This window comes from Fundulus heteroclitus, chromosome 5 (genome assembly GCF_011125445.2).
Source record: "Fundulus heteroclitus isolate FHET01 chromosome 5, MU-UCD_Fhet_4.1, whole genome shotgun sequence".
Lineage (NCBI taxonomy): Eukaryota > Metazoa > Chordata > Actinopteri > Cyprinodontiformes > Fundulidae > Fundulus > Fundulus heteroclitus.
The window spans coordinates 42720100-42742379 of NC_046365.1; the positions used below are offsets into that span (position 1 = coordinate 42720100).

Consider the following 22280-nt stretch of genomic DNA (forward strand, 5'->3'; position numbering starts at 1 on the left):
CAGCATGTGACAGTGAAGAAGAGCGTGCCGGCAACAACAGGAAGAAGAGTCGGCTTTGACTCTTTTTGTAGACCGCCTCGGTGTTCCTGGTCCAGTCCAGTTTATTGTTAAAGTACACTCCCAGGTACTTATACTCCTCCACAGTGTCTACAGGGACCCCATGGATGGAAACAGGGGTCACAGGTGTTTTTTTTAGACCCTTACCATGTCTACATGTGAACTCAGTTACGACAAACACTTCCATCTTAGTCCAAAGTCCTGTAAGAAAAATCTGTTTGGGTTGAGCTGAGAGGAGCCTCAGATCTGAGCCGGATAGAAAAAGGAAGGTTCTAATGTCCGTCCGTTTACCTGTAGGGAGACAAAGTCATGTGCAAACACTGAATTAGCACTAAACCAAACCCAGTATTAACAGTGGGGTGCCAATTGTTGTAGCTCCAGGGGTTTTAGGGCTACACTGTATGTTTTCAACCAAATAAATAATCCATGTGATTATTGCTGCTGTAATAAAACCGTTTGTGCAAAGGGGAAGTTCTCAGTAATATATTCATTTAGCAGCTTTTTCCTGGGAACAGATCTGTTAGCCCCTCCTTCATGGGTTTTGGGGTTTGTCTCTCTGGGCGTTTCAATTTTGCTCTCAGTAACCTCACAGTTCACTGCTGGAAAACATCTGCAGCCGGTAAGAATTTTTTTTTATTACAGGACAATCATTTTCTTCTTCATATGGCTAATGGTGGTGTTTGCTGAACTAGGATCAGCATTTCCCTGTTTACTGCAGTATCCTGATCAAAATTATGGATTCCCTGCCTGATGTGATGCTTTACTAAATCATTTTACGTCAACAGTCTTTAAACTGTTTCTGCTATCTGTGCAAATTAATAATTGTTTAAACGGTTTAAACTGCCTTCTCTGGAGTGAAAGTTTTGAGACTTCTGAACCAGAGCTGGAGATGGTTTATCTCTGGAGCTCAGGACAAGATCCAGCCTGCAGAAATATGCCGGATATTTTCTGTCTGACTTGTTCTGACATGAAGCTTTTGTTCAGCAAAGGGAGAGTCTGGAGAGAGATTCTGTTGGACCGTTTGGAGATGAAGTCGTCAGACTGGTTGTTAAACTCTGAAGACATTTTGGTTTTAATTCATCTTTTTACTTTCTGCTCATTGGCAGTTAAAATATGTTGGCCAGACGGCTATACTTTCAGCTCGGGTTTTCATCCTTTCCTTTACGTTGTTCTCCCTGCATAGTTGTTGCAATTGAACATCATTAGTTTAATAAATTTATTCAACGTGGTTTTCGGACATTTTGCATCATAGTGTTTTTAACTCATTAAGTAAAATGAAATGTGTATTATTCATAAAGGATAGTTTATAAGTGCTATATATATTTGACTGTGACCTACACAACGAGAACATTTCTTTTAACCCTTTAAGTTGTTATTTTAAAAAGATTAATTTTTAAAATATTTCCTAAGATTTACACCTTGCACCTTTAATCTTTGGCCACTAGGTGGAAATTATGTCACAAAGTTGTGGAACTAAAGCTTTATGAACAAGACCTTTCATATATTTAGAGAATAAATGATAGATGAATTAACTTTTTTATTGAAAACCCAATCACTATATATATTGTTTTACTGAATGCATATTAATAAGTCTACTTAACATAAAACTTTGCGTTTTATGTATAATAAACTGTACATCACCCTTCCCCAGTACTTTAATTCCTTGCTTGACTCATGTTGAGAGTGCTGCAGTGTTCATGGAACATAAGTATCCATTTAACCTTTATTTCATCAGGAAAATCCCACTAAGATTAGGAATCTAAAGGCAACAAACTTTCCTGCCAGACTTTGCTTTACTCTGGGGGGGGGGGGACTAAGCTTTATGCCACTGTGGCTCTACGCTCTTTCAGGAGGAGTGAATGCTGCTTGGAGAGACTTGATGCAACCTGCTGGGTTTCCTTAGAGAGGAAACTTTCTCACCAACCTGGAGGATCTGATGGAAGCTGACTTTGGAAAGAGCCTTGATGATGACGTGTTTCATGAATTGCCATTATATAAATAAAATAAATTTGAATAGAATTTAATTGAAAGTACCGCTAAAAGAATTTGAGCCAAAATGCAGTACATCCCTTCAGAACCAGTCACTGTTGCACGTTGGATCTGAAAATAGATCCGCTAATGTAGTCTGAAACACCACTTAATCTGTTTATAAGTTTTGTTTTTATTAATGCTGTGTTGTTTCTGTGCCTCAGCACTCTTACCTACTTCTCCTCTCTCCTTCCTCTCCTCGGAGCCAGAAGCTCTTATCAGCGTCCATCCTTCAAAACTTTAACCATTACGTTTCATGTCCTTCTGCCTGTAGAATAATGTCCCAATTAAAATCAATAGAGAGTTAGTAGTTGTGTTTCTTGCTAGTTGGTTCAGTCTTAGAACAAGCGGTGCTTCGGTGGGCTTCTGTGTCACCTTGCATCTGCTTCAGGTGATAAATGTGATTTAGGTGCGCACTTTAAGGGCGTATTAAGGGACATGTAACATCGGGGTCGTCAGCTTAGAGCCCTCATTCCTCCTGTTCTCTCTAAAGGAGCTCTATACAGTCTTTATTTGTGCATATTTTCTACTGTTTATTCTCACAGTGCACCAATGGAAAAATGAAGAAAAAGATCCTCCCACCTCAGCACAGTAGAATAAATCATGCTTAGACCAGACATTCCGCTCCCAAATTGCGTGTTTTTCAGCTGTCACTAGGAACCAGTGAGGCGAGGAGCTTGAAAAGCTGCGCCAAAACTCATCAGATCGGGCATTGCACCGCATAAAAAGTGCTTCCTGTAGGATTCTGCCTTTAAGACTATTACCGCACTAAAAGCGAACCAGAAAGTTATCATTTCGTCTGCACCGACCACAAACAAACAACTTCAAACTCAGCCTTCCAATTGCGTAATTACACATCAGAGCACCCTGTGTCAGGAGATTTATCTGGTCAGGGTAGAGACTGAAAGGTGATGATGGTTATAAACTGTAACAGGCTAGAAGTGCATGGAGCTGAAAAAGGAAACATCAGCATAAAGACGCAGCGTGAACCCCGGTGTGCTTCAAGTGTTGCAGCTGAGGGGAAAATGTCGGACCATATAGGCTTTCTAAAACTTTGATTTACCAATGGGGAGATAGACAGCAGTAAGAATCAGATACTGACTTTAAGGTCCCGGGTCAACACTCATGTTAGAGACATTAATGGGCCCAAACAACATAACCTCAGCCTTTTATTGTTCTGGTGTAACAAGTGTGTTGACATTCATGATTTCTACAATGAATTCGAGAAGTTTATTTGCAGAACAACTATTTTCCTTTTTAGTGTCATAAAAGTATGATTGCATTCTTTCTAAAAAAAAAAAAAAAGGCTAAACCATGTTTTCTTATAACTGACTCCAATAGGACGGGGTAAAGAGAGAAGAGGAAGGGGCCAAGAATGGAGGCTTGAGTCACTCCATATTAGTGGGACTCTTTAATAAAATAAAATAAAAAAGCAGTTCAACGTCTTTTAAAAAAAGAAATTTAGTTTGACATGGCTGTCTGTCGAATGATGACTTTGACACACTGACATGGTTTATTGGAATGATCCAGAAGGTCCTCCACCGTGTTCGGGGCTCTAAGACATCAGAGGAAAAAGGCTCTGAATCTTCATCTTCTTTGATGTAAAGATGTTCACATGAACAGAGAAGATGCTTTCTCCCTCCCCTTGGCCTGTATCTTCTTCATATTGATTAAACTTGCAATTTGTGTGCAGTGCCAATCTAAGTTCCACCTTTTAGGACACACAAAATAATGACAAAAAAATGGGCGCTAATATTTGCAGCTGTAGTGAACCATGCTGTATGTTAAATGACAAAATTTGCATCAGTATGCAGTATTTAAAGTAACTTGTTTTTTTGTTACTAGGGACCAAGAGGGAGACATTTTATAAAAAATTTTATCACATTAGTGATCCTGGTGGAATCTGGGGGTAAAACCTTTTCTGGGAGGGCGTACGATGCAAAGTTTGGAAAACCACATCTTTATTCTGCAGTTTAATAAAAGTCACAAAAACATTGAATGCTAAGAGGTTGCTGGTTGGCATCCTGATGTCTAAGAAAGAAGACCCTGGGATAAAATCCTCGTGGCTATAATACGTGAGTTTATAAATTTCAAAGTCAGATTATTCTTTCATTCATGTGAAACATCATCAACAGGTATGATTTTAACGTCTTAAATTGATTCTTATGTTACTGATTAAAATTTTTCTGCCTTGGTTTGTGGTTGGGATGACTAATATGTAGCTCAGATGCTTTCTGTAAAGATTTATTATAGAGAAAGATTAACATGACTTCCTCATTTCTGTGTATGTAGCAAACCTCTCCATGATGTACAGGGGTGACTCCTGGAGTTTTGGGTCCCATGACAAAAACTTTAATTGGGCCCCACCCAGCCCCCCGTGGAGCTGCTGCCACCATATCTCTAGAATTTAATTGACCCATCAAAAACCTTACATGGCTAAATTTTTCTTCCACTGGAAAACTGGTATCAGCGCAGTATTTACTGTCAGCAACCCGGGTCTTTGTTTGTTTTTGAGTCCCTCGGAACCCTGTAGTTCTGTTAGATTGGCATCTGTTAGTGTTGTTTATTGCCTGTAGATTCTTCTTTCTATCACTCCTTAGTTTTCTGTTTATTATGATGTTAGTTGGTTATCCGTGTTTTTAGACATGTTTAACCTTGCCAGCCAGATTAGTAATGTGCAATAATATCCCGTACTGATCAAAACTGATGCAACAAATAAAGGACATTTCCTTAATTTACAGGGAAATCAGGACCGGTGCTGCACAGTAGCAGTGGGTACCGCTGTTGCCTTGCAGCAAGAAGGTCTTGGGTTCTAGTCCTACCCTTCCCTGGGTCTTTCTGCATGGAGTTTGCATGTTCTCCCTGTGCATGTGTGGGTTCTCTCCAGGTACTCCGGCTTCCTCCCACAAAAACATGACTGTTAGGTTAATTGGTCTCTCTAATTTGTTTGTCCTGTCTATTTCTGTGTTGTCCTGCCATGGACTGGCGACCTGTCCAGACTGGCAACCTGTCCAGTGATGATTTGTGTTTTCTTCATGGAAACATAGTGAGCTTTGTCAAATATTTGCATTTAGTTAAGCCTCTACCCCAATACCTGCCCAGTTAAGGGTCTAGGTCAGGGACCCAGAGTGCCTGCGCTGGGGATCGAACCGGGTACCTGCAACCTTCTCTGAGTGCTCTAACCAAAGCTCCTGATAACAGTAAGGTGACAATCCCACAGGATGGAAACAAAGAATATTAAATATTGATTAAATAAGTAAAAAAAAATCTAAAATATCCTTCATCCAAGTTTTAACAACCAACTGCATAACATACATTATGGATGTCCATTAAGCAATTTTATAACTCAAATCAATGTATCCCTGATAACTAATAATAATCTCAAAAAATAAAAGAGAATGAAATAATCACAATAAATGACCAAAAAAATTCTGATATAGAATTAACAAACACAGCATGCATGAATTACGTGAATAATATGAAATGTCTCAACCTCCAAGCAGAAAATCAGTGCAGAGACACAGAGCTCCTTAAAAGCTGCTAAGATGAGAGTGGAAAGTGAACAAAGTGTAAAAACTGCTGTGTGTTTATCCTCTAATCAGCATCCAGAGCCAGAGGCAGAGGCTGGATGGGGGGGCGCCACAGGTCACTGGTGTGAAAGTCTGCTAAGCATTATGGGACACGGGGACCTGTTTGTTGTGGTGTGATTTAGAAACACTTCCACTGCAGGGCAGATACAAAAACAATAGAAATGCTTTCCACTGTTGACATCACAGCAGATGCTGTGCTGCCGTTTCCTTTTGTTGTCTTAAGGATCTAATTACATGAATCACTACTGAAACACTGAACGGGACGATGTTTCCTGGCGAGGCTCTCTGCTGCGGACTGCAAACTGATGACTGCCTGTGAATGACGGAGCAAGAATTTTGTTTTTTTGCTTTTTGTTTTTTTTTTTTTTTTGGGGGGGGGGTGGTATTGTCCACTTTTGCCTAAAATAAAACCGGCTGTGGTTACTGCGAAAAAATGAAACTGAGGAAAACAAGCTGTCCTGTTGGGAAATTCTGACTTACTTTTTGCTTTGATGGGAATATTCTGATTTAAATTGTGTCTGTGGGAGAAATCAGGGGTAACAATCACGTCATCAATACTAGTGGCAAAGTTACGGTTTACTCCTAAACGTTTATTTGTATAGACGAGCGTTTTTTAACATGATCCAGGACTCATTTTATAGCCATAGGCATAGTGAGATGTCAGTGGGACTGATGTTACCTAGCCCAGTTTTTAGCTATCTATCCATTTTCTAACACGTCTCATGAGGGGTGCTGGTGTCTATCTCCAGCTGTCAGTGGGGGAGAGGCGGGGTTCACCTGCACAGGTCGCCAGTCTGTCGCAGGACAACACAGACAAACAACCATTCACTCACACCTAAGGAGAATTTAGAGAAATTAATGAACCTAACAGTCATGTTTTTAGACTGTGGGAGGAAGCCGGAGTACCCAGAGAGAACCCACGCATGCACAGTGAGAACATGCAGACTCCATGCAGAAAGACCCAGGCTGGACTCAAACCCAGGACCTTCTTGCTGCAAGGCAACAGTGCCACCCACTGTGCAGCCGCATGTTTTTAGCTGCCATTCAGTTAATTTATGCAGAAAGCAGCGGTGCGGTGAGATGTTGTCGGTAACAGGGAAAACACAACGTGGAGTTTTAGAAGTATGTGAGTATTCTTATCAATCAAGTGGAATTAATAACTTTGGGAAGCAAAAGAAACAACTCACAGGGAAGTGATACTTTCGTAAATGTGATCAGATAGCTTTCAAAAGTGGCGGGGGGGGCGGGGGGGTACCTGACAATCTACTGATGGTGAATTGTACCTGTGTACCTGCAGCAGTCGACATACAGCAGATGGAATTCCCAATTTGAAGCAATATTAAAAGCAGACATAACACACACATATATATATATATATATATATATATATATATATATATATATATATATATATATATATATATATATATATATATATATACATATATATATATATATAGAGAGAGAGAGAGAGCTCCACCACCTGCATGGTTGTCTTTCTGTGTGTGTCTCCCTGTAATGGACAGGTGACCCGTCCTGAGTGTTTACTCCACTCTCACTGCTTTACATGGACACCAGTCACAGCTTGTCATCCTCGTCACAAAGCCACTGCTGTTTCATTCTCGCTGTCATCAGGCAAAAAGCAGGGAGCATCCTGGACAAGCCGGGAGTCCATGGGGCGACAGACAACCATGCACACGCATAATCGTACCTGATGACAATTTGTAGAAAAACCGGTTAACACTTTTTCAAGCTGGAGTACCCAGAGAATGCATAAACATGCAGACAGACCCGGTACCTTCCCTGCTGCTAACGTGAAACCACTGGACAAAACTCATCATCAAAGATGAGTTTTGATGCAGACGACTCTCCCTGTGGCTCTACGGTTCTCCAGGAGTGAATGCTGCTTGTCGGGACTTTGAAGCAATCAACTGGTTTCCTTATATAGGAATTTTTTGACCAATCTGTATTATATGATTGATTTGACTTCGTAAAGTGCCTCGAGATGACATGTTTCATGAATTGGCGCTATATAAATAAAATTAAATTGAATTGAAAGAGACATATTAAAATTTCTGAAGTCAGCAACTTCAGAAACCTTCATACCAGTCTCACCCTCTTTTTAACTTCAGAGTCTGGGCATCACCCAATCCATCATCACAATCCCACATCAGTGATGTCTCCTGGTTTGCCTATTTCCATCACTTCTACATCCATCGACTGTGTCCCTCCCTGCTGATTGGAATGTCATTGAATAGAGTTAATAACCTTTTTCACTGCGACAGGGAGGCAGTTACGCTGGTTTCAGTCAGGACTGCTGCTTAATCTCAATCATCTGCTCAGTGTGGTCAAAAGAACAGGGAGAAATTAAATATATGAATATCTTCTTAAAGATTTCCCTTCACTGATTAAATGCTTTATGTTTTATAAGCCAATAGATTATTTTTTACACTACAGTCTACCAGCCTCTCCTGGAGAAAAACTGGGTTACAATTTAACACCCTTTTTGTTTGTTTTCTCTCTGTTTTCACTTTTTTTTGAAACCCAGATTTTATTGTTTTTCTAGACAGCCTGGTTATTATCTCTGTTGTTCTTATTGTCTACTAATGGCTAAACACCCTCACTGTCATAAGCATGAACAGAAAAACATAAAGAAACTAATAAATGAAAAATGTTTTTCTCAATTTTTGAGTTTTTTGTACAGCAATCCCAGCGCAAGTCGGTGGCGTTGAACCCTGCGTCCATAACAAAACACCAAAGCAACAGTAGAAAAATGTAACTGACATCTTAAAATGCATACAAACACTGGTGGAAACTTAGTAGTAACGTGATCTGTTTCCATGCCACTGTGAATTAATCTAACATATAAAATGTCAGCCTGACTCGTATTGAGGAGCCAACTGAAACTGAAAATATGACTTTTCCCACTGTGGACCAATGTGGATATTACACATTTTTTAGTGAGACTGGGTGGGCTCTGCATCTGCTGACAGTTTCTTTACCCTCTCTGATCTGTTTCATCATCCCACGTACGAGTTTCATGCGTTCAGAACTAATTAATGTTAGTCGTGAATAATGCTGCCGCGCCTGCATGTCCGTCCGTTTGAACATCTGAGGGTTCAGCCCCTCCCTGCCTACAGCATGCCACAGTCAGAGCAGCGTAGAGTGGCAGCAAATGGCAGAAAACGTCCTGCAGATCAAAATGTTCTCTTACTGACAGCATTACAGAGTTATGAGTCATTTACTTCTTCATTGTGCATGTTCCTTTGAAAGGTGAAGCTGTTTTGCTGCGTATTCTTTGCAAATAAGCGGCAATGGGGGTGGGGGGAGGGGGTGTGCAGCTGGATTGGAAGTAGAGAGACGTGACTTGATGCACGTCTTGGTTTGCTTTCCAGACAAAACTCAAGCTCCACGTAGGCGTAAAAAAATTGATTACTGCTCCTTTAACTTTCCTGTTTACTTTGTATTTACTCTGAAAGTTTTATCTTTTTTCAAGTTCAGCACAAAATGTTTTACATTGGTGGAATGTATTTCATTTTCTAGTTGTTTTTATTTACATTGTGCACTATGCTGGTAAATGGCTTCCTTCACCTCTTAAACCATCTGTCCCTCTGTCTTTGTTCCAGTCTTATCCTCAGACTCTGCATTCATCTTCTCTTATTATCTTTTCTTTTCTGAGCACCAAAACTGGACGTTCTGATATTTTACTCGAGCAGCTCATTGAACTTCAAAACCCTGTTGGTCAGACCATTTTTGTGTTGGGGTGGGGGAAGTTCTGGGCTCCAATAAAAAAAAAAAAAAAAAATATATATATATATATATATATATATATATATATATATATATATATATATATATATATATATATATATATATATGTATGTATGTATGTATGTATGAATGTATGTATGTATGTATGAGTGTGTGTGTGTGTGTGTGTGTGTAAACATTGATATAAAGGTTTTAACTATTAAATATCAAAGTTTTTTCACTTAAACGACAACATTTTGCTAGTGTGTCCATGCCTATAATTTAATGATCAGAGCTCCAGTTCTGTCTCTCTTCTGTGTTGATGGCTTTGCAGCAATCCCTTATACCAACATGCATGTAGCGACAGTGGAGAGGAAAACAGGAAGAACCCTCCGGTAGAACCAGAACCAGGCTCAGTGTGCCACGACCCACAGAGGGTCCGAGAAGAAAATATCAGTCATATAAACTTGGGCAGGTTACAACTGAACTTTATTACAAAGCGTTTTTGGTCTTTAAGGCCTTTGAATTGCTTAATAATTTAATGTGGACAGATACTGAGACACATAAACATAAAATACTGGGTTTTAGTTTAGGAAACTGACAGCTGTGGAAATTAAATGTAGCTTTAATTATACCAAAATTCACAACAAACGTTCTTACTTGTAATATTTATACGGAGAATACCAAACAGTATAGATAGTAATTAAATGTTTGGTCCATGTCAAGCTTTCTACCCACAAACAAGAACGTGTCTTTCCAAAATAACAGAGGATCAGAGTCCCAGGAAAGACAGAGGAAGGTCTCCTCAATCAGCACTTTGGCTCTACATCTGAACAATTATTTGAGAAGAGAGTATTGATTGTAGCATCTATACAGAACCTTATTCCACACTGCTTGAATCTTATTTAACACTCATTAAATTAATATTCTTAAATACGTTACCCCACAAACCAACAGAAGAGGGGTTTGCTGACACAGTCCCTTATTATCAATTCTGTGATACATTAGTTTTTTTTGGTTTTTATTCCTAAAATGTGCCAGAATTTCATTTTACTGTTATTTTCAGTTTCAAAACTACAGCACTTTGTTGACCTTTATTTTTATAAAATGCTTTATAACTAAAGGTGGTATGGTACAGTATTTTTTTTCAACTTGATCAGACGCTGAGTTTAGTTACCTGACAGATATCACCTGTTCTGATACCGAGTATGACAGAGTGAGGATTATCATTATTATTTTATTTACATTTCAGTTTGGATTTTATCTACTGCGCAGCATAGAGGGAACACTGGCTGCAGCTTATGTTTTTTTTTTGTAGTTGATCATATTTTAACCTCTTTAATTTATTTATGCATGACATCCTTGAAAAACAATGACGTCTCATTATTGCTTTAACAGCGTCCCAGACTTTTGGATCAGTCTCTCCCTCTCTGTCGCTGTTCAGAGAATAAAATAGAAGAGAAATATCCCTTATTGTCCCTGAGAGGGGAATGCAAATGGAAACACAGACGTGCTAATGCGAAAACAAAAAATAAGAATAAGAGACTCTGAAGTCAGATAAAATCTACAGCAAAAAATATGGTGCAGTTGTTTAAAATGTCAAAATCAGATTAAAATACAGTAGAAAGAGAAGTGTGATTTTATACATAATAAAAAGACTTTGTGCACATGCAGCCTTAAACTCTGCATCATCTCCAAGGATTGTTTGGAGGGGGGGGGGGTGCAGATATGACCCTCCTTTCTCTCAGCAACTCCAACAAACAGGAAATGACTGATGCCTCCACAGTGTCAACTTATGATAACCAGGTTTACGTTTAGGAACGCTGAGCTATGATCTCATATCTGCCGTCCCTCCAGTCAACGTCTGACCATGTGGCTGTCTCTGATGCTCCTCTTCAGGTTCAGGTCCATTTTCAAGATTTTATACAAGTCATATTTAAAAGTTTTCTGTTAATCTCCAAACTGCAGGTTAAGAAAACGTCTCAACTGTTGGGGGAAAAAAGCAATTCCTTGAATTAAAGTACCCAGGTTACCTAAAGTAAGACTGTTTGTTAATCACCAATATCTTTATTGGTTTCCTCCTTGATTGAGTCAAAACGAAAGTTAGAAAACAGCGTAATCTCACTTTGTGTTCTGCTGGTTTTACTTGAGTTTTAAAAAGTCAAGCTTCTTAGACTTTTATGTTGTTTTACAGGCATAAATAAATGATACACAGGCTTTGTTCTTTCATAAATAACAAATAATGTTGTGATGACCTCCTCTTTAATTGGCTACCAGGAAACTCACATAATCAACATGAGATGTGATAGAAAGATGGAACCAAAGTTAAGTTAGAGCTTGAAAGTTGGAGCAGATATTTCACCTTGTCCCCAACGCCCCACTTAGACAGAAGGTTAGTGGTGAAACACTCCCATCATGTCCTCTTTGTCCCACAATCTCATTACACGCCTTGGAGCAGAGGTTCAGCTGTTTATCCAGCAGCTTCTGGACTCAGAGTGGATCTCGTATGTTTTTCAGATCTACCTGCTTCTTAAGATTCACGTCTGTGATGATTCACATTTGAAGAGGTTTTTAAACCTGTCGCAGATTTTCCTTTGTTGCCTTAATGACTCTAAAGAATGTTAAAGGCATGTGTAAGGCAGGCCTCTGTCTCTCCCCCTCACAGCTTTAGCGCCTGTGTTTCTTCTTCTAGGATTCGTTCACACCTGATACATTTGGTGCGTTTAAACAGACCAGAGTTCATTCCCGGTTCCGATCTTTTATGCAGAGATTAATTCAGTCAAGCAAACACTGGGCAACCGAACTGACACCCACTTTTCCACGTGCGCTGAACCTGACCCAGTTACAGAAAACATGCGTGTCTGTGGCCTTGACAGGCAGTGAACGTAGGACCCGGTGCTCAGCCATGCGAGTGCCAGCATGTCGTGGGACTCCTCTGGTTTGACACACCCAAAACTAGAAGTAAAATGTCTAATGAGCTGCTCTCTGTGCTCATGCAAATACAGGTGCTGCATTTCCTCAATATCCTAAGTTTGTGGGTTTGTGCTTCTTCCCGCCTTCATCATTTCCTTCGTCATTTCCAGGGTGTGGCTGTTGTCTTTGTTAAATACGAGAACATCTCTCCGGTCAGTCTTTTTTTTTTTTTCGCTGCTGCTCGGGGCAGAATGCGCTGCTACTGGAAGTCACTCTTGTTCCTCCTCACAGGTGTCTCATGTGAGTTCATTTACTGCTCTTCTTCATGCAATAATGTTCCTATTGTTGCTTTTGGGGTTTCATTTTGGATAAGTATTGGTGAGGATAGCTGAGATATCTTTAGGACTTGTTAGTGTCTTTCTTAAAAGCTGGTTTTTCCTTGTTTATGATGAAAAGTTATCCTGTGAGTGCAGCAGAACTGCTCAAAGCTCAGAGAAGCTGTGCAGTTTGGTCTGGAAACTGGGATCTTCTGTGTTTCTGTGGGAACTTTTTTATCCTCTTATTTAATTTCCCTAAAATAATATTGTTAGCTTAACATTCTTTTACATCAGTCCACACCTGTGCGTTGTCCCGGCTTCAGCCTGAGCTTTTAGTGGCAACGACAAGTGAAACAAGATAACCCTGTCTATCACCTGTAGAGGTGGGAAATACAGGCTAATACAGGCTCAGCATCACAGCTATGGATACTTTTCTATATTTAAGCTTGATGACCTTTTGGTGTTTTTGTGATTTTTACATTAATCTAATCTATTTTTTACCTCTGTTATGTTATAGGCAGTGCAAGGCAGATTTATTTATTGATATTTATTTATTTATTCATATGCAAGGCAGTTCAAAGTGCTTCGCAATTCCATAAAAGAAACAGATAACGCATGAAATCATTAGTCAAGTAAAACATAACTAGAATTTTGAAATTACATAACAAGTTATACGTATGTCTCTGTACATTTCGTACTTTTATGGCTTTGTAAATATTCTTTGGAGTTCTGTTCAGTGTTTTTTTCTAATCCTCCACTTATGATATTATATCTTTCAATCCTTATGTAATTTTGTTTGTGTTGTGTGCTCTTGCCTGTTTTAAACCTTTAATTCTTTAATGCTTTAATTCTTATAATTTTCCCCGTCGTGGGATAAATAAAGGATTATCTAATGTTAGCTTATCTTAGATTGCACGTTTTAATGGGATAAATGCACTGGGTTATTTTGTTGCTCGTGGTTTTCCATGTGCTTATATGAACTTGTTGTGTTTCCATTGTGTTTAACGGGCTTTTTACAAACTATACGGCTTGCTGTTGTTTCTTTGACAGCATTAAAATAAAGCCAGACACGTTTCAGCAGCAGCTCTGTTGTGTTTGTTTAGTGAATGGAAGGAGTAGCTGAGTCTCAACACGGTGCAGCGAAATAATCAGAGACATGAGCCCACAGCGTTCACAAATAAATCTACATATTCATCTGGATGGAGCTCTCAATCAACAAGCAGATGCACCAGCGTGCAGATTACAAAAAGTTTGATGTTCCTAATTCAGAAAGGAGGCTTCACTGTATAAGAGGCGTCAAGAAGGGCAGGAGAGGCTTATCAAAGCATCCCTCTATCCCCTCTCATTTAAGAAAAGATTTTGATATAGAAAAAATATTCATAGGACAACTCTTTCTGGCCATATACACTTGTAGTAGATTATTGTGAATCAAGTAAAAAGCTTAATTTTACTTGGTTTACCTTTTTTTAAAGTAGTTGAATTGAAGGCTAAAGAGACACAAAGTTTAAGACTGAAAAAAAAAAATCCTGGAGAAGATGATCATTATTCAGCTTTTAGGATACTTAGAAAAACCTTAATTTCTCCCACGCTCAGTGAGAACAGCATTGTAAAAGTGTTTATTTTTGGCAGGACAAATGAAAGTACTTTCTTTATCAGTGGAATGAAGGACAGGAAAACAGAACAGGTTCATGAAAGAAGGAACAGATTTACAAAATAAATTTTAATTAAAAGTTCAGAAAGCTGTCATCAGTAAAATAAATAACTTTCATAATCTGTCTATTAATAAATCTGTTCTATCAAGATTTAAGAAAAATAAACTCTATAGTTGTTTCCGTGGTTCGCTGAGTTTAATAATAGATTTTGTCAGATGAAAGAGAGGAAATCTTTATTGTCATTGTCATTAAACTTTCCAGTGAAATGTGTCTTCTGCATTTAACCCGTCCCTCAGGGAGCAGCGGGCAGCTTTCACAGGAACCGGGGAGCAATCTGGGGCTAAGGGTTTTATTCAGGGACCCACTGTGTAGAAAAAGGTTTGACTTGTTGGGTTTAAAATAAAACGCAGATCTTCATCCTGGAGCTTTGCTGCACTCTCATCCTTTGTCCTGTCATCGGTATCAATACTTTAGTTATTAAGAACTGCATGAATAAAGTTGTGTTTATGTGTTACTTTGAGTAAAATCATTTCCATGTTTAGCTTACAAAATGTATTTCACATGTATTATTCACATGTATTATTCAGAAAAAAACAGTTACCTAATTAATGTTACATTTGTGACTGATTGCAATGATTTCTTAATTCAGCATCTATAATCAACCCAGAGCTGCATGTTTACAATCAGCACAGAAATTTGGAAAAATGGAGGCTGGCAGTCACACTCACTTCTATGTCCTACTGGCACCAGGAGATTTGTTATAATTTCCTGGTTTATGAAGCAACAATTTGTTTCTGTCTACTAGCAGAAATGGACCTGGTGCTGGAATGAGAAGCAGTTTAATGACCTGAAAGATCTTTTAATGTTTTTTAGTTACTTTTAACCATTTTTTATAGAGCACTAAGCACCATTGAGCTAAATTGAACAAACGTTATGGCCCCAGTTTATTTCATAAAGACGGATCTAAGGACCAGATATTTTGACATCATGATGAAAATCCATCTGGAAGCTCCCAGAGAGGGTTCCTGCTGGTTTCTATCATAGCCAGAGCTTTTAAGCTTACTTGTAGCTCAGGTGAAAATCCTTCTGCTCTCTGACCCTGGTGATGCTCATTAGACTAAACCTTCACTTCACGTCTTGCTGGGTGAATATCAGTGATTATAGCTAACTTTAAACCTGGGAATGCTGCTCCACACTTCGCTGCCACCTCACCTTGGCATCACGGGGACTCTGAAATAAGCCGGGTCCGCTATCGTAGCCCCATCGGACCATTAAACCAGGCAGGCTGATGGCTCTGGACTGAACAGTCATTCTGGATTTTCAGTATCTGGCTCTACTCGGCTCTGCTTTTCTTTCTTCTCTCGTCTCGCCTCTTCACGCCACTTGTTTGCATGTTTTGCTCTTCCGGGTCTCTTTCTGCACACTTCGCTGTAAGATGGACCGATCAAATGTAGAGATACAAACATTACAACACTCACTCTGATGACATTTTATCGAAAGGAGTTTTGTTAGAAACACGATTAATGTGCCCAAATAAGTAATAACTGTATTAACCACACATGTACAAGGAGTTTTATGGGGCCCTCAAGAACTTTGGCCCCTAGGCAACCGCCTAGCTTTGGCTATTGGTAAGTCCGCCCCTGAGTGTACCGACTATAAACCACATTTTTAATGGCTTCTAGTAACCCTGGTTCTAACGCGCTTACAGAATGATGTCCTGTCTGGGAAATACGTTACAGGCGTTCCCATTTAGTGAATACAGTTTGTAGATTAACAAACAATCAAAAATCCTGAGTGGCGGTCTTTGATGGACAGCTGATTATGGAGAGTGTGGATATGGTAGAACTTAACCAGTAGCTGTAGACTATTCTGTGCCAAAGAAAAGCGGTAATGACCTCCCATCATCTCTCATAATTTCCCCCCACACCACCACCAGGGGTAGAACGAAATATGTCAACCTAAATGAAACACGACCACCCAAACCAACTAAACCAGAAACAAACTATACCCAAACACTTTGGTGAATCTGCTGCAGTCAGTGCTGGAGAGAATAAAAAGTATTGAGCATTTTAAATGAATATTGTTTAATATCAAAACCAGTGTTGATAGCAATATTATCGATACTGGGATCTTACACGGCACATAGAGGGCTGACCTCTCAGAATCACAATCAGAAATACTTTCATAATCTCACAGGGAAATTATTACATTTTTTAATTATTTAATTTTAATTAACTATTTAATTAATCTGACCTCCTCTCCACTAAATGCTTTCCTCATTTCTTTTCAGTGAGTCTCAGCACTAAGATTTTGTCTCTTTGCCTCTAAAGTTTCCACTTTTTGAACTCACAACACGTTCCTTTGGAAGCTGAAGGTTCGCATCAAGTTTTTCATTCTTACAAATGATTTTCACAGGAATCATTCCATCAATTCTGCAGAGCGTAGGTAGAAAATACAGTCAGGATCTGTAAATTTGTGACCCTGAAATTAAATAATCATTCTAATAAAACCAAAAGCTGCAGTCTGAGGTTAAATCAGAACATCTCCAGGTAATTCCTGAACAGTCTGTGTATTTTTCAGATAGACTGCTGCCTGTTCACAGCTAGGAAGGAAAGGAAGTCATCAGTAAAATGAAGAAAGGAAAGGAAGCAGAAAAATCAATCTGAGTCATCTAGTGGCGAGAGAAAAGGACAACATTCCAGGTTATTCCTTTAATCAGGTTTTTTGGTCTGTTGATGTTTTCCAGTCATGAAGATCCCAACTGCTGCTGAGGAGATTGTGATCCTGAGTGGAGTTGTTGGGAGAAACCTGACGCTGCCTGATCCTGTGAGGAACTCTGGGTTTTTTAAGCATGGAGACAGTATTGTTGGGCGAGTGTACCCGGGACTTTTCAATTTTATGGATAAAAATTACAAAAACAAAATTCACTGGAATAGCAGCAATGGACGTTTCACACTCATTGACCTACAACACAATGACTCAGGAAGTTATACCATTGATCCAAAGAATGAAGGCACTCTAAAAACATATAATGTCACAGTGTATGGTGAGTATTCATTTTGGATACCCCCACCCCCCCGCACCATCCATACCGCAGCTCATAAAGGATAACTGTTCTACGTACAAACAGTTGGTACTACTCAGCCTGATTTCCTTCTATTTCTGCAGACCCCGCACTGACTCCTGTTATCCAACGTCTGAATGGAAGCTCCAGCAGCTGCTTGTTGTCGTGTTCGGTGGACAGCGAGACCAATCTGCAGATTATAAAGGATGACCAGACTGTGAACGAGACCAGATCTAAGTCACTGCCGTTCTATGTGCAAGAAACGGACTTTAACTCAACTTACCAATGTGTTGCATCCAACCCTGCAGAGAACAGGACTGAGAACATCAACGTCACCGTATGGTGCAGAAAGGACACCAGTGACACAACAGACAGTGAGTGTTGGAGCCGATTAATTGTTTAAATAACAGTTTATTTGTAAAGTGGTATATGTCACTGATGTTGTAAAACAATGCTAATGATTATAGATGGTAGATGAGCTCCTATTTCTAATTGTTTTGTGCTCAGGACTTCCTCCTAGTCAGGCCAGTCTCCTTCTATGACTAAACTGGATTATTTTTGCTTTGCGTTGAAGGAGGAAAACAGTTTTTATATCACTAAATAAAATTTTTAATTGAAATTTGTTTAAAACTAGAAATTTTTCCACAAGTATTTTTTTCTAGTGTATTCAGAACCTCCTCCTCAGGAACTACTCTGGCCTTCTTTGCTTTTCCATGGATTTGATTTGGTTATTTGTTTTCTTTTCCAGATCTGAAGATTTCGATTCTGGTTGGGCTTGTGTTATTATTATTTGGGGTTGGGGTTGGTATTGGTGTTTATTGTTGCAAGAGACACAAGAGACTCAATCATGCACAAGGTACTTCTTGATATTTTTATTTCATTTTAACGCACCTTTTGTAATATATTTCTTTATGATTCTTGATAGAAAAAAATTATAATTAACAGCTCGTTTGGAGTTCTAACCATAATTTTTTTTAGGATGATTTTTATTCTCATAATCTCATGTCTCCTACTTAATAAGAATTACATGCAGAAACCAAATTAACTTTATTCAGAAACACTTTAAAACCAGAACAAACATCATTTACCAGCATTAAAAACACATAAAAATGTTATAAAGTAACTTGAACAAATGAAGTACACTCTTCCCTACTGGGTCAAAATTCAGAGTTCAATCTATTTCATTAAATCTCTAGTTGACTTTAAGTCTAAGCATTCCTGGGGTGAGAAGTGGTCAGTGGAAACTTGATCTGCAGGATCTCCAATCATCAAACACCACATATTCTGTTTTACAAAAATAAAACCCAGAACAGGCCGAGTTTTATCAGTCAGTAACAATAAAGCGTAACGACACAGACAACAACGTTAACAGTTTTATCCTAATAAAATAATAATAGATTACATGTTAGGCTTTCTATGTCGCTCTCTCACCAGTTATTATGTTATTATGGTAACACATAATGAAAATGAAGATTCTTGAATAGCAGCAGATATTATAGAGACTCAATGTTTCTTCTGCATATCTCTAAAGAGGAGATGGATCATGATCATGGCTACCATTCACAACCAGACGCTTAGAAAAGTCCACAACATGGACCCGAGTCCAGCTGCTACAACCGAGTCTGGATTTATTAGTTAGAGACAGATTACTGTTCCGGGCAATGATGCAAACCTTAAAATAGATACTTGTTTATAAAATAAAGAGTCATATTGTTGGGGGAAACATTAAAACACTTTCTAGGCCCTGTGTGATGATAGCAGTGGATCATCTGGAGAGGTTAAAGCAACAGGCCTAAAATCCTTCAAGGATCCAGGGTTTAAAATATTGTTGAAACTGGAGCAATAATTGACTTTTCAGAACCGTGGAAACTTGTGTTTCTGGAGTGATGAGAGAAGAAAATAAAAGATGCTGCAGACATTTCAGGCACTATGTGGTCCACATGGTACCAGACTCTGGACATTTATAAGACTCGTCAATTTGAAACGATTTTCCACCTTTCTCTCAGGAAATTAAGCTGGGGAGCCCTGATACTCTTAGTTGAAGGAACATATCACTAAAGCTAAATACAACAATATTTTTGCCCTACTTGTTAGAGTAAATAACTTTTTTAACCTTTTGTTTTAGAGATGGAAGAAAGCTTTGGCCATCCACAGAGCTTCATCATGTCTGAGAATGTTAGAAGATCCAACCAGCAGCTTATCTCCATTTTATTAATTAGAAAACCACTGTGAGCAACGCAAAAAGACTTTTACTGGAGATTGTTATAGGTTGCTTATTTATTTTATCTCCTAGGTCATATAACCTATTTTCCATTATGTCAGCTGAGGCAGCAGAAGTGAAGTCAGTCTCATCTGTCATCACTAACTAGCTGGAAGCTGGAAGCCAGTTGTCAATGAGCTCTCAGTTAAAAGTGACTCAGGTACTTCTTAAATAATCCACTGCAAAATAATTAGATGTTTATTCAAGGCAGATAAATACAGGAAGGACCAATTATAGCCACAAAAAAGCAGGATTTATATATAGAGTAAATATGTGAGGGTTTGATAAATCTAATGTTTGCATGTAAGTAATACTGTAGTGATGCTTTTTCTTTATTGATTGTAAACATTTAGTGGATGCAGTCTGATGATAGTAATACTGTTATACAAGCTGACAATCAAATTATACGAGTTGCTTTAATTTCTGCAAATGACTTTAAGTTTCAGATGTTCTACAGCCTTTAGTGTTAAAATAAAATCTGCTGTCAGGTAATCTAGTCAACATGTTGGCAGCTTTTTATTTTAATTATGGATCAAACACAAAGAAAGTACAGAAACAGATTCTAAGGTGGCTTTTTAGCTCCTAATGAGAAAGTTGCTTCTTGGTTGGAATATTGTCGTCTTTGATCTGTGATAAAACTTTTCTAATAGAACCTTGTTTCTTATTCTGTAAAACTTCACTGTTGCTGTTCAAATTAGATTTTTATCACATTAAAGCTTCATTGTGTCTCTTGCAGAACCACCCACAGCAGCACAGTCATCTAATGGTGAAAACCATCAGGTACGTACCTGCAGGTCTGTTAAACACCTGAGGACCTCGGGTCTCATTTCTAAATCTTTGCGTTTAATCCATACTAAAACTGTATGTACAGCAACAAAAAGAAAATGCTGTATGCCATAAATATTCAGAGTTATAAAATCATGTGCACGTACGCACCAGCAGGCAGTTTTATTTTATAAATCACAGCTGTACCTGAACGTTTGCGTACCTGGTTCCTCCGCAGGTTCTGCTCTCTACACCCAGATTCAACCATAAATAGTCGATGCAAAGCACCTCATAAATGTTCCCATAAGTTAAAAATGTTTCAGCTGATGATTTTTTCACCAAGATGACGTGGCAACCACAGAGAAAAAACAAAGAAAATGTGGGGAAATTTCACAGAAAGGCGTTTATTAAATGTGTAAATCCCAGTTAAAAGCACAGATGTTGCCCACATTCAAAGATCCCGTCAAAAATTAAACATGTTGCTGTTTTACAGCTGTATTCCTCTGAGGCTGCGTTCAGATCCACGTCGGCTTGGAGAGCGGCCTTTCTGCACCAGGGAGGGAGGTGTAGCCACTTTTCTCTGTAGGGTGAAGCAGAAGGCAAAGCTCAGGGTTTTCTGATTCTAACAAACACTATTTATTAGAAACAGGTAAAGTTTTCCAGCCTCTTAATGTAAAATTATAATAAATACGTCCCAGACTGCTCCACAGACCCTAACTACTGATTATGAGCAGGGACCAAAAACCTTAAAGCCCAGTGCTGGGTTTTAGTTACATCTCCAATCTGGCAAGTCTTCTTTAGCTTTACTACCAATTAATAATAATAATTGAACTTATATTGATCTCACAATGAAGAATCTTAAGCCATGCCCTTGTGGCGCAGTGGGCTGCCACTGTGCAGTGCCTGGGAACAATCTTCTCTAACCACTAGGCCAGCACTCCCACCAGTTATTGCACATCTGTGTTTTAGAAGCAGACTGCAGCGAGTCCTTAGATTTTATCTTATCCTCTAAACGTGGGCTGCACCGTGCTTTGGGTGTTAGCACAGAGGCCCTGCCAGCCTGGGGTCTTTCTACATGGAAGGTAAGGTTCTACCTATACATGCATGGGTTCTCTCCAGGTTCTCCTGCTTATTCTCGATGTCTAAAAACCCCTGTCAGGTAGAACGGTCTCTGTAAATCAGCCTTAGGTAAGGGTGTCTGGGCATGTTTAGCCTTTGTGTCTCTGAATTGGAGGGTGATTATGAGAGAGCGTGATGCACACATACAGAACAACTTTTAGGTTTTTCTGCTCTACTGCGGTTATGATTGGTCCTCCTATTTTGCATCCTACACACATATCCAGACTTACATTAGGATCCAAGTTAGCTGTGGTGATTAACCAACTTTGTGTGCTTTTAAATCCTCAGGAAGAATTGGAGCTGGAGCCGCTCAGACAACCGCCAACGGCTGATCAGAACCTGAATCACTGTGAAGCTCATTAACTGCACTGAAGAAGACTACAAGACTACACTTTTTAATAGGATATATGTACTGGGTTCTTTCAAGGTCTTCATTACATTTTATGAATGGGCTCCAGTAACATATGATAGATAATATCTACTTCAGGGTTTCCCGCAGCGCTATCTTGGCGTGGCGGCCGCCACGCCAAACTCACGCTACTGCCACGCCAACATTCCAAAAAAAAAAAAAAGTGACGTTAACACGCGGTTTGTTGTTGTAGCTTTCGCGCGTGCGTGAATGGCAGGGAAAAAACACATGGATACCCCCGCTCCGCGAGTCTGTCCGCGGAAAACGTGTCGTCCCCCCCCCCCGCCCCCCACTCCGCTCCGCGAGTCGGTCTGCCTCGCATAAGCACATTCCTGCGGGAAACACTATACTTTGAA

General features: G+C 39.2%; 1 protein-coding gene across 2 annotated transcripts; it reads left to right on the forward strand.

Moving 5' to 3' along the window:
* The first annotated feature begins 598 nt into the window (after window positions 1-598).
* Window positions 599-21977, forward strand: LOC105922253. Of its 2 annotated transcripts, XM_036137634.1 has the most exons (6): window positions 12527-12638; window positions 17054-17353; window positions 17476-17745; window positions 18120-18227; window positions 20368-20411; window positions 21804-21977. In XM_036137634.1, exons 1-6 carry the CDS (start codon window positions 12590-12592, stop codon window positions 21876-21878), a joined length of 846 nt encoding a protein of 281 aa, XP_035993527.1. In that variant the 5' UTR covers window positions 12527-12589; the 3' UTR covers window positions 21879-21977. The 2 variants fall into 2 exon arrangements, 1 of the variants encoding a protein (XP_035993527.1); XR_004931129.1 differs by lacking the exon at window positions 12527-12638 and adding an exon at window positions 599-676 and having other exon boundaries at window positions 18120-20411.
* The last annotated feature ends 303 nt before the right edge of the window (window positions 21978-22280 follow it).